The 15894-nt window shown below is 38.7% G+C and overlaps 1 protein-coding gene across 1 annotated transcript; it reads left to right on the top strand.

Annotated features, from left to right (window-relative positions):
• Window positions 1-13862: 13862 nt before the first annotated feature.
• LOC18009695 lies at window positions 13863-15574 on the top strand. The gene is made up of 2 exons (XM_006392413.2): window positions 13863-14131; window positions 14561-15574. The coding sequence occupies exons 1-2, from the start codon at window positions 13885-13887 to the stop codon at window positions 15358-15360; spliced, it is 1047 nt and encodes a 348-aa protein (XP_006392475.1). The 5' UTR covers window positions 13863-13884; the 3' UTR covers window positions 15361-15574.
• Window positions 15575-15894: the final 320 nt, after the last annotated feature.

The following is a 15894-nucleotide window of genomic DNA, read 5'->3' as shown; positions in this document are numbered from 1 at the left end:
TAGCTCAAATATGTATATTGGTATCCACAAGCTTGTTCAAACAATGCACCAAATGATAATTTCAAGTCAAGTTCAGGGTTTTCACTTAATTAGAGTTGAGTTCAATTCAAACTTGCTTCTCAGATTCAAATCATTTCAGACTTTGCAAGCACAGAAAAAGATTCACAAGCATATTCAGTTCAAGTTCTCAAAGTGATGTACTCTCTAGAAAACCTATCATTACTCCCTGCAAGATGCAACCTATATGCATATGCAATCTAGACTCAATCCTAAAAATGAGAATGCAACTACATGGTCATTTTTTTGTGTAAATTTTTCAGATTTTTCCATTTTTGTTTTTTGGTTTTTATATGCACTTAGATGAGACTACATGAATATGCAACTAGAATGTGACTCAAGACTCAAAGTGTAAAATAAGAAAAGAGGAAACATGATTAGTAGAGGATGAAACTCCTCCCCCACACTTAAATAACACAGTCCCTTGTGTTATAAAAGCATGAGAAAGGAGTTAAAAACAAATCAAACAAGTAAAATGCTAAATGGAAAAGAAGAACTATATGCATATATACAGAGTTTTGAGTGTTTACCTCAATCACTGAGGTCTGATCCCAACTAGTGAGATGGGTTGGAGGTGGAACATGATGGAGTGGAGTGTCTAGGTGGGCTGCTCTCAGGTGAGTCTGGTTGGAACGCTGTGGCTGGGTTCACCCAGTCTTCTTTTCCTGGTGGTAGCACAAGGTCATGAGCAGCTGAGCTTTCTCCCACCTCTTCTCTTGTATCTCGTTTTTGTGAGGTGGCTGGAGCTGTGAGCTTCTTAACCTTCTTCTTAAGCTGCCTAACACAGTCAACGAGCTTGTGGATCGTTTTGTCTTGCCATTTGCACCATTTCTGAAGGTTGTTAACTCTGGAATACAGCTTCTTTGTGTGACAGTCAGGCTCACCCCAAAAGTAAGGATCAAAGTGATAGCTTCCTGCTCCCATCCTTCTTTCAAAATCTCTTGGCTCCTCATTCTCACAACCCGCGGTCCTAGTTGTGTCCTCCTCTTCAACTGGCTCTTTACCCTTAGAACTAGCGGTTCTCTTGCATTTGGGAATTGGAGGGTGAATGGCTGGGTTGTAGAGCTGATCTTTTAGGACAATAAAGGAGACATTGTGCCTTTCTGTGAGAGTGGTGATGGCTGGTTGTGGCAACATAACATGAACCTTTTCATTTTGCAAGAGCTTGAAGGTGTACAAGAAGTTTTCACCATTGCTTTCTTTTAAAAACCCAACCTTGGTGAGTGTAGCTTCATCTATCAACTCAGGCCTGACCTCAACATCATCAAAGACAAAACCTCTTGCTTTCAGAATCTTTGTCACTAGCCATCCATTGTGCAGCTTAGTGAGCTTCTTTCTTTTACCTTCACTCCAAGCAATGTCCTTGTAAATCAGCATTTGGCGTGCCAAGAATGCACCACTAGATGGGATGTAATGTGGGAGGTGAAACTCTCTCTTGCTCTTCAAGTGACTGATGAGAGGATGAAGACCCATACCCAATAGCTCCATGTCAGCTAGATGCACCACTCCATCATTGTGCTTGGTAAAGAACATTTGGCAAAGCACCTTGTGAGCATAGCGGATTGCTGGGTTTCTTATCCATGAACTCTTGCATCTTCCTCCTCTGAAGCTCCCAAAAGCAATTGTATCCCACAAGTCAGTGATCATGTGATCAGGTTATGTGAACTTCACTGTCTGTTCTTGTGCAGGTCTTGGAAAAGCAAAGATCTCATCTAGTTCCTTGAAGCTTACATGGTGTTGTGTACCATCTATTGTGAACTCTATGTGCCCAAGACCATTGCCCTCATTGATTCTTTCATCTCTTGGGCCATATCCACAAACTTGAAGGGATGCAAGAAACTCTTGTGTAACACCATCATGAGCCACATCTCTCATCTCAAAGAATCCACCAAACCCCATGTTGTTGAAAATGAGTTGAACCTCTTCAAGAATTCCCATCTTCCTTAGCAGCTCCATATCAGGGAACTTGGTTTGCAGCACTTTTACACCCCTGAACATAGCAAAGTAGTCATCAAAAGTTGGTTCTCTGTCCTCAGAACTTGTCTTTGCTTTCTTAACTCGCTTCAATGCTGTTTCAGGATCACTCTCTGTTCCTTCTTCATCCTCAGCCACAGCCACCTCTTTTCCTGCCCTGTGAACGACCTCAACCAATGCCAGCTCTTTACCAGAAGTTTTTGAAGTAGAGGCCTTTATTTTCTTTGGTGCAGCAACCTTCTTTGTTTTCTTCTCAGCTGGATCCTTTGGCTTTCTCTGTTTTTTCTGTTTCTTGAAAACCTTATGCCCAAAAGGCATAATCTGATCCTCTGAAGCTCCAGCTTTCTCCTTTTTGGCTTTATCCATGGCTGATGTTCTTTTTGTTCCTCCCATCTGCATTTTCTCAAACAGCTGTAAGCACCAAAGCCAGAGAACAACAAAAGTTTTCCAAAATTCACCAAGTTCATGTGTGGTAACAAATCGATTTTTCTTGAAAGGAATGTATTTTAAGATGATTAAAAACTCAGTAAACTCAAAGCAGTAGCAAGAAGCAATGCACCCAAAGAGTTCAGCTTGAAACACAATTCAAAAAAAAATCGATACACTTGATGAATTTCAAGAAAAAATTCTCAAAAATTCCAAGAACAGGTTATTCTCAAGCAAGATCCATGAAATTCCTATCCATTCTACTTTCACAATACTCACAAAAGGATTCCAAGGTATCAAGGAGCCCATTAAAATCGATTCCATTTGTTTTTCTGTTCATGAACAGTACACTAAAGCATGGAAAAGGTGAGTTTTAACAAACTAAATACCTTGGAATATTCAAGTTTCGAGTGAAAAATGAATGTGCAGCAAGAAACTAGACAGGATTACGAGTTCAATGCAGTTAGAATTTCTCAATTTGATGCAGGAACAAGAGAGATATGAAAGTTTAAAGCTCAAGAATGGAGAGGAAGGAGCAAACTCGCGATGAAGAAGAAGGAGAGGTGGGGAACAGCTGTCTTGGCGCGTCCTTTGACCGGTCAACGTCCGTACGGTCAACTGAAATTTAAAATCTGGTCGCGCCTGGTTGACCGTGTCACGTGACCGTGTAAAGAATGTGTTTGTGTATCTTCTTTGCCGCGGTCTTGGTGTGGCTGTGGCAACTTGACCATGGCAAACACCGAACGTTGGCTTCTTCTTCTTTCTTTTGCCACGGTCAAGTGTTTTCCCGTGGCAATATCAACCGTGGCAATGTTAAACCTCGGTCAAACCTTCTTATTCCTTGCCACGGCTAGCCCTTTAGCTCGTGTCCTCTAGACCGTGTCATTCTCCGAGCATCTGCATCCCTTCTTCTTGCTTTGCCACGGTCTGGTCCTCTTCCGTGGCAACTAAACCGAGGCAATCTCCGAATGTTGCTCGTTCCACCTTCGTTTTGCCACGGCCTGGTTTCTTCCCGTGGCAATCCCCTCGTGTCAAACCATGAATCAAAGTTGTGCACCATTTTCTTTGCCACGGCCAGGTTCTTTAGTCGTGTCTGCCAGCCCGTGTCAATCACCGAACCAAGGGCATTTCTTTTTACTTTGCCACGGTCTTGATCATTCCCGTGGCAATCTCAACCGTGGCAATGTCCTAGCCTTGTTCATTCCTCTTTTCCTCTTGCCACGGTCTCTCACGCTCCATGTCTCCAGGCCGTGGCAATCACCGAACATGTGCTTCTTTTGCCACGGCCAAGTCCCAAACCGTGATTCATCCTCGTGGCTTGACTAAAACGCCTGCCACGCCCTGGTTTCTGACCGTGGCTGGTAACCATGCTTAAGGCCGAGCACAATTTTGTCTCCATTCCTTCATCTCTTTTCATCTTGCATTTACTTTCCAAGGGTTCAGACTCAAACCTATAGCATGTAAACACTAAACAAACCCATCAAAACATCCTAAAACATAAAAAGAAAGGAATCCAAAGATTAAAAGCATATTTACAAAGGATAAGCTTGGGGTGTCTCCCAAGAGCACTTTGTTTAAAGTCTCTAAGTTTGACTTTGGAAACCTGTTTAACAGGCTGGTGGATCAAAAGGAGAACTGATGTAGCCTCCTCCTTCTTCTATGAAACCAAATAATGCTTGATCCTCTGGCCATTTACCACAAACTCTTGACCATTCTTTCCTTCTAACACAACAGCTCCATAGGGCCTCACCTCAAGAACTTTAAAGGGACCAGACCATCTAGACTTAAGCTTTCCTGGAAACAACTTAAGTCTAGAGTTGAACAGTAACACCAAATCACCATTCTTGAACTCTCTTTTCAAAATCTTTTGGTCATGCAGAGCCTTGGTCTTCTCCTTATAGATCATTGAGCTCTCAAAAGCCTCAAGCCTAATCTCCTCAAGTTCATGGAGTTGCATGACCTTTTTTCTCTTGAGCTGTCTTGATATCAAAGTTCAGCAACTTCACAGCCCACATAGCCCTTGTACTCCAACTCAACAGGAAGGTGGCAGCTCTTCCCATATAGCAGACTGAAAGGTGATGTCCCAATTGGAGTTTTAAAGGCAGTCCTATAAGCCCACAATGCATCATCTAGCCTTTTGAGTTCAGACCGTGTCAGTCGCCGAATGCTTGCAAAGTTCCTCCCAGCCAAGTGTTTGTTTGCCACGGTCAAGTGTAGACCGTGGCATTCAGATCGTATCATTCGCCGAAGGTGTGCAAAAGTTGTCACGGCCAAGTGTGGACCGTGGCATTCCATCGCGGCATGTTTAACTTAGTCATTCAGGGCTGTCTGGACCACTTCGCATTCCGGAGAGTGTACCTCACGATATACTTGTCCGAATTGAATGATTCCGGTTGCAGAGGATAGAAGACTCATATATCTCCAACTTTTGTGAAGGAAGCTTCGGTGCTTGGGAAGTAGAAGGCTTCCTGGAGGGCTCATCTTTGCAGTGCATTTACACGATCAGAGAGAGACGTCTATACATGTGTCCATTCCGGAGACCGTATCTTCTGCTCATAGCTCCGAATTGAATGATCTCGGATGTTATGGAAAGAGGACTCAAATGTCTCTGATTCTCATGAAGGCCTCGGAAACTGAATCGGCCTGGAAGTGCACAGTCCTTTGCATTCTTCAGAGCTCATCGGCTTGGTCCAAAACAGCAGCGAGACAGGGGTTTCTTCCGACGAGCTTAACTCTCTGCTCACGCGTCCGAATTCCATGATTCTACTTGCTATGGAACCGTGATCCAATCCTCTCCAATTTTTATGAAGCACCCGCCAACTGAATCGGACCGGAAGGTTTCCCGGACAGGCAATTTCGGAAACGTGTCTGCACTTGGAGATTTTGGCCGATACAATTCACTCGTGGTACGCGTTTTGGTCGATAAGGTCTATCCGCGGTATATGAAAATGGCCGGTAAAAACTTTCCTGGTACGCGAGAATGGCCGATAACCTCCAAAAACACAAGTTCACCATTTTTCAAGCATTGATCACCATTCCACCTCCTGGATTTATCTTTTCAGCTCCAAATATACCTGATAAAGACTTAAAACATGCAAAGACTTATTGGGACCTAATGCGTCTCCTAAATTCTAAAACAAACTCAAAGGACCTAAAATGCTTTCATGATTTGTAATGAAATGTGCAACCTAAAGTATGTAAATTATGAACATATCACAATGCGATATCAATGGAACAGTCTATTTCATATTCGGAAAGGCCTTTGTCGTCTTTCAAGAATGCAATATCATGCCATGTGAACATTTTTTCTACGACTGTGATTATGCAATTGAAATGAGTTTTTGACGATTATGATTATTTTCTTCGTCTAATTTTTGAGAGAGGGAATGTGCAAACAAAAACTTTTGAGGTCCTAAATAGTTATTTTAAAAAAAAATTATTTATTTTAATTTCAAAAATAATAAATAATCATAACTATAAAACATATTAACAAATATGAGAAGTTTTAAAAACGCTAACTTGGATAACATTTGATTGAGTAGTTCATCTGTTGAATAATATGAAAATTGAATATCAAATGTTTTCAGTTTTCATTATAATTATATATTAAATATTGTCAAAAAGTCAAAATTGTCTTACTTTTAGTTAATCTTATGATATAATATATACAAAGCATATGAGCAAAATATAGTAAAAACTGAAAATCAAATTATCATATTTTGGTTATTTATATTCTCTTTTTTAAGTGCACTTCTTAAGATTGAAGACACATACGACTGTTTCATAAAATATATAAAACATAGAAAGTTTGCGATTTCACTATCCAATTCTGCAAACAAGATAAACTACTTGTCCTCAAATAGAGCTGGTTACGATTTTACGTGGGCGTAAACCAAAAAGTTGATTAGGCTTTACTATCCAACTTATTCACTTAATGATGCAGAAACTTGAAGAAAACATAGATCTTATGTTTCATGGGTAGATTGTCTTGCAAAATATTTTGGTTATTTTCTGACAATACTATATTAGTTTCAGTAGATGAGATGGCAAAATCTTTTCTTTCTTTGACCCTTTTAATGAGAATACTTTACATATGACTTTCCTACTATGTTTTTTCCTCTTTTTTCTACTTTTACATTTAAATAGCATCCATTTAGTTTTACTTCTATTCATATTTCTCATAATTTTGTTCAAAATTTATTTTATTTACCATACTAATAATAATATATATCATTATTATTTTGTGATATCAGTAAAAATAGTTTTAGATCCTCAACTGCTAATAACAATGTTTTTGGTTATAAAAATAATAATTATGTTTTTGTTTCTAATGATAGTCAAATCAGAGAGAAACAAGTTTACGCTTTGCCCCCTTATGAATTTTTTCATGATCTGGGTTTGGCTTTCAGAAAATATTTAATTTTCGTTCATTTGTTAACCACATGAACTTAGCAACAAAGACTATAATGTGTTTTTTAAAGCCGTTCACGGGAAAATTTTGGATACAAAGCAAGTATCAGATAATTTTGTCTACTCCTACAATTCTTGTAGTGAAATTATAGTAAGTTCTCTACAATTATGCATTTTCTCAATTTCTTATCTCGTGATTGCTTTTATTAAAGAAAGTGCATCATATTTCATTTTCCTTTGCGGTGTATGATAAACGCACGCATCGCAAAATCCTTTATCATATTTCATTATATTATTATTTTGGGCTGGATAATGTAAAATTTTTTATATCACGATTATATGTCAAACGATTACTAAGACGATCAATGAAAGTTTTAAAAGAGGTTTTTAACATTGTATATATATAAAATAATAATTAAATATTAAAAGAATTTTTAAAAAATGAGATAAAATATCTAAAGTTTCTTATTTAAGAACTCCTTTTTTTCTTTTAAAAACTCCTCTCTGCTCAGGAGATTATGAACTTTTAACCATCAACTTCAATATACATTGTCGACAAGAATGAAAATGGCACATGCCATTTACTTCAAACTTGGACTATAACTCAAAAAGAGTTAATGAAATTATAACAAATATACACTTGCGCCTACTTTTGAATTGAATCCAGATGATAAAGGCATGTGATCAATTTGGCAATCAGATATTAAATCGTGTAAATGATACGGTAGAATATTTGACTATATTCTTGAGGTAATCAGTTTGGAGTTTAACAGTCGGTACACATACAATATTTGTTAATAATAATTTTATATTTAAAAACATAATACCATATTTTAATTTAAATTCTGGCTCGGATTTATTGTTATTTCACATAGACTTTATGAATAAGTTCATATAAACTAGTGAATACTAATAAACTATAATAAAAGGTAAAATTGATTTATTTTCAAGTGTCAAGAAACTTTAAATGTTGTAAATTAGTTTTTTTATTGTTCAAGTTATGAAGGCAATGCTTTATATATACAAGTTTGTTAGTACCATAATTTAAGCTTTCATCGATGTGGGACAATACACTATATGAAGGTTTTATATCGGCCCAATACCCCCTCTCAAAATGGCGTGTGAAGGTTACGAACATCCAACTTGTCAAAAAACACCTCAAACTCCTTACGTCCCAAAGCTTTAGTCATGATATCGGCAAGCTGAGAAGTAGTGGAGACATATTTCGTGGATATCGTACCTCGAAAAATCTCGTCACGGATGAAATGACAGTCCAGTTCAACATGCTTAGTTCGTGCATGATAAACATGATTCTTTGCTAGATTAATGGCAGACAAACTATCAGAACGGATGACAGTCGGTTCGGAGCAGGTAATACCCAACGCCGGCAGCAATTCCTGAAGCCAAAGAACCTCGCAAACAGTATCAGTCATGGCACGATACTCTGCTTCTGTCGAAGAACGAGAGACCACATCGTGTTTATGTGTTTTCCATGACAAAGGAGAACCACCAAGTTGAATGAACCAACCTGTTAAAGATCGTCGCGTAATTGGACACGCACTCCAGTCTGAATCACACCAAGCAGTGAGCGTCAATTCTGCAGATGCGCGCAGAAGTATTCCCTGACCCGGACTACTCTTCAAACAGCAAACTATCCGCAAAGCTGCATTCCAGTGCGACGGCTTAGGATCATGCATGAATTAGGAGAGAATGTGTATATAATAGGACAGCTCAGGTCGTGTGACACCAAGATAAATCAACTTCCCAACCAGACGACGATATCAAAACAGCTCAGACATAGACTCTTCCTCAACCAACGCAAGTCTGTGATTCTGTTCCAACGGAAATGAAACTTATTTGGCACCAAGCAAACCCGTTTCTGCAATGATATCAAGGGCATATTTTTGTTGACACAAGTAGATACCATTCGGACTACGGGAAACTTCGATACCAAGAAAATAACAAAGCAAACCCAAATCTTTCATTTGAAAGCAGTCGCTCAAATACTCCTTAAATGCTGTGATTATAGTAAGTATGTTACCCGTAATAATAAGATCATCGACATAAACAAGAACATGGAGCTGGATATTCCCATTCGCCAATGTGAACAAAAAATGATCAGATCCATTTTGTTTGAACCCATAGTCCATCAAAGCAGTAGCAAGTTTGGCATTCCAACATCTAGGAGCCTGTTTCAAACCATACAAAGCTTTGTGAATACGACAAACTTTGTTCTTTTTCATTGTGCAGAAACCCGGAGGAAACTGCATGTAGACTTCATCATCTAGATCCCCATGAAAAAACGCATTATGAAAATCCATTTGATGAACCTCCCAATCATTAGATGCAGCTTGTTGTAGAAATGTCCGAATACTAACCATTTTAGCAACAGGTGCAAAAGTTTCGTTATAATCAACACCTTTAGTTTGATTATTTCCGAGAACAACTAAGAGAGCTTTGTGGCGCTCAAGTGTTCCATCAGAGTTGAATTTCAGCTTAAATACCCACTTGCAACCAAGAGCCTTTTTCCCTGGTGGTAAATCTTCAACCGTCCATGTACCAAGATCTTCGAGAGAAACCATTTCATTTTCGACAGCAAATCACCAGCGTTCGTCTTCGATTGCCTCTTTGTAGCTTTTGGGTTCCACAGCAGAGGTAATAGCGAAGATGTAGGCCTGGTAACCTGGCAAAAAATGAGCACTCAACAAGTAATTGTCAATCAAGTATGGAGTAGCAGACGGATATGGCTCATGCAAAAGTGTGCTGACAAAATCTGCGAGCTTCGTGGGCCTATTTTTCCGTCGGTGACCTCTACTAAGAAGTTCGGGTTTAGATGTAGCGAGTGACTCAATTGGAATATCTGTAACTTCTATCGTAGGAGCATTTGCAACTGGAGAAGTTTCAATGTTTTGAGTAATCGCAACATCAGAGGTGAAATCACTATCATCACTAACCAACTAAGCTTCTGAAGTATCATGAGTCGGCTGAGCAGGGATTTCTGAGAGTGCAGTAGCAGTCGAACTGTCCACTGGAGGAGATGCATCAAGAGAGTGTGTCTCCAGAGGTGCTGTAATTTCAGTGATCCTATCAGATGATACAAATATCTCACCATCATCATTTAATATTGCAGGGTGTGGATCTGTAATGTCGATTGGTGGTGGAGGAGTGGATGATGGAGAAACAAAGAATGGGAACTCTGTTTCACAAAATATTACATCCCTAGAAACGGAGACGACTCCAGTCTCAAGATTGTAAACTCGCCAACCCTTCTTTCCGAAAGGATATCCAAAAAACACAGATTTATTTGTCTAACTCGCAAATTTATCGCTACCATGCTTTTGGTTGTGTACATAACATAAACACTCGAACACTTTGATGTGATTCATGGGTGGTGGTTTATTATATAACAGTTCAAACAGAGTCTTTTCGTTGAGGAGTGATGAAGGCGTACGATTTATCAAGTAACTAGCCGCGAGAGCACAATAACTCCAAAATGAGATAGGAAGATGTGCTTAAAATCGAAGAGCACGAGCAACGTTCAACAAATGCCTGTGTTTTTGTTCCACTCTGCTGTTTTGTTGTGGAGTTCCGACACACGAAGTCTCGTGTATAATCCCTTTCTCAGCAAAATAATCATGTAAACAAATGAACTCCGAGCCATTGTCACTGCGAAGTATTTTGATTTGGCTATTGAATTGGCGTTCAACAAGAGAGATGAAATTCTGTAAGTGTTGTGGTGCAGCTTGTTTAGATGGCAAGAGGTAAATCCAAACAGCTCGAGTATAGTCGTCAAAGATCGTAAGAAAGTACTTAGACCCACAAATCGAAGTTGTCCGATATGGACCCCATAAGTCACAATGAATCAGCTCAAAACTCATACTCGTTTTATAATTACTCAAAGGAAATGAATCTCTAGTTTGCTTGGCACGGAGACATACTTCGCATGCCTTGAAATAAAAAAACACCACTACTTATATCAGATAAATGCAACATCTCTAAAGCTTTGGAAGAAGGATGTCCTAAGCGACTATGCCACAACTCCAACGACGGTGAGTCTAAATGCTGAATCGCCGCAGCCACTTCGATTCCTCTAAAAAAAAATAATCCATTCACTTTCTCATCCGCTTCAATCAGCGTCCGAGTGATGCGGTCCTGGACAACACAAAAGCGATCAGAAATCTGAAATATGCAGTCCCTATCTCTAGTCAGTTGAGATACAGAAATCAGATGACAATGCAACCCATCAACGAAGAAAATGTTATGAAGTTTCAGATTTGATCCCATATAAACATTCCCTTGTTTATTTGAAGTAGTAAATCTTCCATCCGGAAGTTTAATCATAATCGATGCCATTTTAGATATATCGGAAAAATAATCAATGCTTCCTGTCATGTGATTTGATGCGCCTGTATCAATTATCCAAGATTAAAAAAAAGAACATACCCGTAAACGGATTATTGGTGGATGTCTTCTGTTCATTCAACATAGCGACCAATGTGTGCCACTGCTGATCATTGATTCCACAGAAACTGATTCAATCTGCAGAAATGAGAGCAGCATTGTGTGAAACAGAGGCTGAAGGACCCTCATGTGAACCAGAAGCACCAGACGCCACAGAAAGATTGTTGACTCGAGCAGGCTCAGAATGCTTCCTACAAGATGGAGAGGGAAACAGACTCGGTGCAGAGGAAGCAGGTGCTTCCGCAGTTTACTTAGACCGCGAGCGCTCACCTCACCATGGTGGATAGCCGATTTTGCGGAAGCACTTGTTGGCAAGATGACCATTCCGACCACACAATGTGCATATGACTCGGCCATCTTGAGGAGTGGATGATCGAGCTTGTGTTTCTACCGCAAAGCTCACACCATTAGATTGTTCTTCATTTAAACGATCCAACGCCTTTGATTTTTCATCATGAGTAAGCACATTATATATTTCATCGAGTGAAGGTAGAGGAGTTTGCGAGAGAAGAGCAGACTTGACTCCACCATACAACAACTCATCGATTCCCATAAGAAATTGATGAAGTTTATCTTCTTCACGCTCATTTGCAATCTCTTCTGCAGTTTTGGCCTTTTGATAATCAGCAAGGCTTGTCCAGAGCTTTGTGAGTTTCCCGAAGTACGTCTCAATCGGTATGTCTTGTTGACGACACGTAGCAAGTTTGGTTTTGAGTCGTTGAATGTGATGGCCATTCTTAACTACAAATTGCTTCTGAATCTGCGTCCAAAGGCTGTACGCATCATCGCAATATGACAGAGATGTGCACAATGTTTCATCAATGGTAAGTTTGATCCATGCTATGACAAGAGCATTGTTTGCACATCAATCTTCGTAATCAGCAGAGTTTTCATCCGGTTTTGGAATCGAACCATCTGCGAAACCGAATTTCTTCCGTGCATGCAACGCCAGCCGGAGACTGTTGGACCACTCATCGTAGTTGGGTCCTCGCAGCAACGGCTTTAAAATTTTAGATGTTGTAAATCGGTTTTCTTATTGCTCAAATTATGAAAACAATGCTTTATATATACAAATTTATTAGTACCACAATTTAAGCTTACATTGATGTGGAGTAATACACTACTATATGAAGACTTTATGTTGGCCCAATAATTGGGTAGATTCTGAGCCAAAACTCATTCTTTAAGATTTTGTAGAAAATAGGATATTCTTACCATTTAAAATGCGTACAGTGATAAAACGTAAACGATAGTCCATGGTTATTTTTATATATCGTGAAACTCGATCATGACTTTGACTCACTAGGCGAAATCCCTACACATTTGAACAAAACACGGGACACATGCTTTTTGTTCAGAGTTTAAGATTATACTTGGTGAAATTCCACTATGATTTGACCCGATATTCACGGTTCGCATACACGAACATGTGCATAGTGGCGAAGTACCTTACCCACTGACAACGCCGTGTAATTACAACATATCAACATATATAGAATTGCTCCAAAAAAGATAATGAAACTTAGTCAAAAAATTTTTGTTAAGGGAATAAAAAATTATATTTAAATCTGAATCTTTGTTCTTAATAAGTCTTATTAAATCACAAAAGCTGGATCTTTTTTCTTATTAAATCGAATGCTATTGACGAAAACTGTTTGATGTTAGGTAATAGAAGGTTTATTGACCTGATTCGTCAGGGAATTCTTATGGATATCATATAAATGTATTTTTTGTGATGTTTGTGTGTCTGGAATGGAGATGTCGTAAAACAGGTGGAAAACTATCGAATTCATAGAAAATTGATGTTATTGTGATATCGGTCAAGTGCTCATCCCGACTCGCATCCATTTTGTTCTGCACTGTTTCTATTAATAGTCCTATTCGGAGTCTTTAGGCCTAAAGATATTTATAAAGATCTAATATTTTCTCTTTAATATCTAATGATTATTTAAAACTTTAGTATATGACATCTTTATTTAATTTTATATTAGATATAGTAATTTATTTTATTGTAGTTTGAAAAAACTATATTTTATTTTAATTATTCTGATTTAAGTTTCAAGGAGTGGCGGAGCCACTTGAATCAAGTCGGGGGAGAATGATCGCAATGAATTTTTTAAAATTAGTGCAATTTATCAAAGTCTAATAGTAATGCTCTCACTCATAAAATCATATACACTCCTAATTGTCTCCAATGAAAAAAAAACTGGCTCTACCACTGGATTTAGAGCCAGATCACGTAGATAGTACATGCACACCAGATTGAGTACACCAATTCTATTCGACAAGCAAATTAAATATCAAAAAGAAGCCCAATAAAATTAGATTTAGCAATGCTGCCATCGAAAGAATAACGCATATTAGAGCATTGACTTTACTATAAACCTATTAAGATTTCGTTTATAAGAAAGTAATGTGTGTGTTTGTGTCGGTGTACACACGAATTGTTAAATACCATTCATTAAAATATTCCAACTTGCAACGCATGCATGCTTTCTATAAAAGGAGGTCACATGAGAGGATACAATAATTCATTTCCCAAGCAAAGTCAAAGCAATGAAGGGAGATCTAAAGTGCATCAGTGGATTGTACGTTGGATTGGTTCTAACGCTCTATGCTTGTACTGTCATTGTACAACTCGATGCAGCGTCGGAAACCAAGACATGTTTCCAAAAGAAGAGCCCATGCTTTCTTAAGAAGCAGACTTGCCCAAATCAGTGCCCTTCGTTTTCCCCCCCCAACGGTAGCTCCAAGTCATGCGTCGTGGATTGCTCTAACCCTATATGCAAAGCTACTTGTCGAAGTAAGTAAAAAAAATATGCCATACGTTTTACCGAATGGTGTTCAATATGGATTTCGGTTTGGATTTTTTTTCTTCTAATATATTATTTGACTATTTGGTTTATGGAATAAGAATATTTAAGGCACAACCTAATTTATTATGGATCGTTTGTACAATTTCCGTTGTTCAGTGAAAATATCGTTTGTAGATTGATTTTCGTCTTTATTTATGTTTAGTTTGGATCCAGATTTAGGTTCTCAAATATAGAAAAAGTTAAAAAATTTACACCATATTAATATATAATTGATTTTTTAGGACTGATTGATTTGGTTCGGATTCGGATTGGATGGCATCGGTTTATCCAGATTGAAACACTCCTTTCATATTCCAGTTCTTCAAAATGATGTCGAACGAATGTTAACTAATCATATATTCATATTATGTTAACAGATAGAAAGCCTAATTGCAACGGTAAAGGGTCAGCATGCTTAGACCCACGTTTTATAGGCGGCGATGGCATCGTCTTCTATTTTCACGGTAAACGCGATGAGCATTTTGCTCTCATCTCTGACGTTGACCTCCAAGTGAATGCACGTTTCATTGGTCTCAGACCTTCTGGTCGGAACAGAGACTTCACGTGGATACAATCTTTGGGGCTGATCTTTGGCCCCAACAAAAAAACTTTCTCACTCGAAGCCACAAAAGCCGCAAAATGGGACCAGCAAGTGGACCATCTCCATCTTTCATTCGAGGGAACAGAGATCTCTTTACCAAAACGTGATTCATCGGCGTGGAGTGCTCCTGGAGGATATATTCAGGTCGAGAGAACTTCAGACATAAACTCCGTGCTAGTCACTATACCAGACATTGCCGAGATTTGGGTCAACGTGGTTCCGGTGACAAAGGAAGATAACATGATACATAAATACGGAAGACCTGAAAATGACTGTTTTGCCCACCTGGAAGTTCAGTTCCGATTCTTCAGGTTATCCCCAAACGTGGAAGGTGTTTTAGGAAGAACATACAGAGAGGATTTCAAGAATCCGGCAAAACCAGGCGTGGCTATGCCGGTCGTTGGTGGGGAAGATAGATACAGAACAGTGTCCCTTCTTGAAACAGGTTGTAATGCTTGTGTTTACTCAGGCGGCTCTGGAAGTTTAGACAAGATAGAGCCGTTGCTACTGAATCAAAACACCATTGATTGCACAGGCGGATCAAGCAGTGGTGTTGGAATCTTCTGCAAAAAATAAATACAAACGGCATGTTGGTGGATGGTGGTGTTTATAGTAGTAGTAGTTTAAGAATGAAGTTGGGTGTTTGAATAATATTTGTTAATCTTACCACTGTGTTTTGTCAACACTACGTGACATTGGATTAGTTTTTAAATCACTTTGAATACTTATTTTATGTTCACTATTGTTGTTTCTACTTTTATGAAATTTTCTTGTTTATTTTAATGATCAATTTGCCAAAAAATACAAAAAAAAAATGAATTCCTAAAGACAATCCTACAAATTTTTGTGAGAACAAACTTCTACCATTTTCCCATGAAATTATGATAGAAAATAGAAGTGGTGAAATATTGATAGGAAACTACAAACTAAAGTCTTTGGTCTCGTAAATGTAATAGCCACAAGAGATCGAAAGGATTGCGATCCTCTCATGCGGCGATGAGATCTAGGGTTTTGGTGCGATCCTCTCTTCTGCGAGCAAAAATTCTCAAAAAGTAGATCGCATCTCTTCAAATCTGCATTCAGTGCTTTCCTTCACTGTTCATTAGTCTT

This window comes from Eutrema salsugineum, unplaced genomic scaffold, assembly GCF_000478725.1.
Source record: "Eutrema salsugineum unplaced genomic scaffold, Eutsalg1_0 scaffold_8, whole genome shotgun sequence".
NCBI lineage: Eukaryota > Viridiplantae > Streptophyta > Magnoliopsida > Brassicales > Brassicaceae > Eutrema > Eutrema salsugineum.
This window is presented reverse-complemented; position numbering and strand designations above follow the sequence as displayed.

What these genes read in the sequence shown, in the direction of transcription:
- LOC18009695 (XM_006392413.2), top strand. Translation starts at nt 13,885, where the DNA reads ATGAAGGGAGATCTAAAGTGCATCAGTGGATTGTACGTTGGATTGGTT. An exon ending in ATGCAAAGCTACTTGTCGAA is followed by an intron (nt 14,132 to 14,560) that starts GTAAGTAAAAAA and finishes TTATGTTAACAG; the next exon opens with ATAGAAAGCCTAATTGCAAC.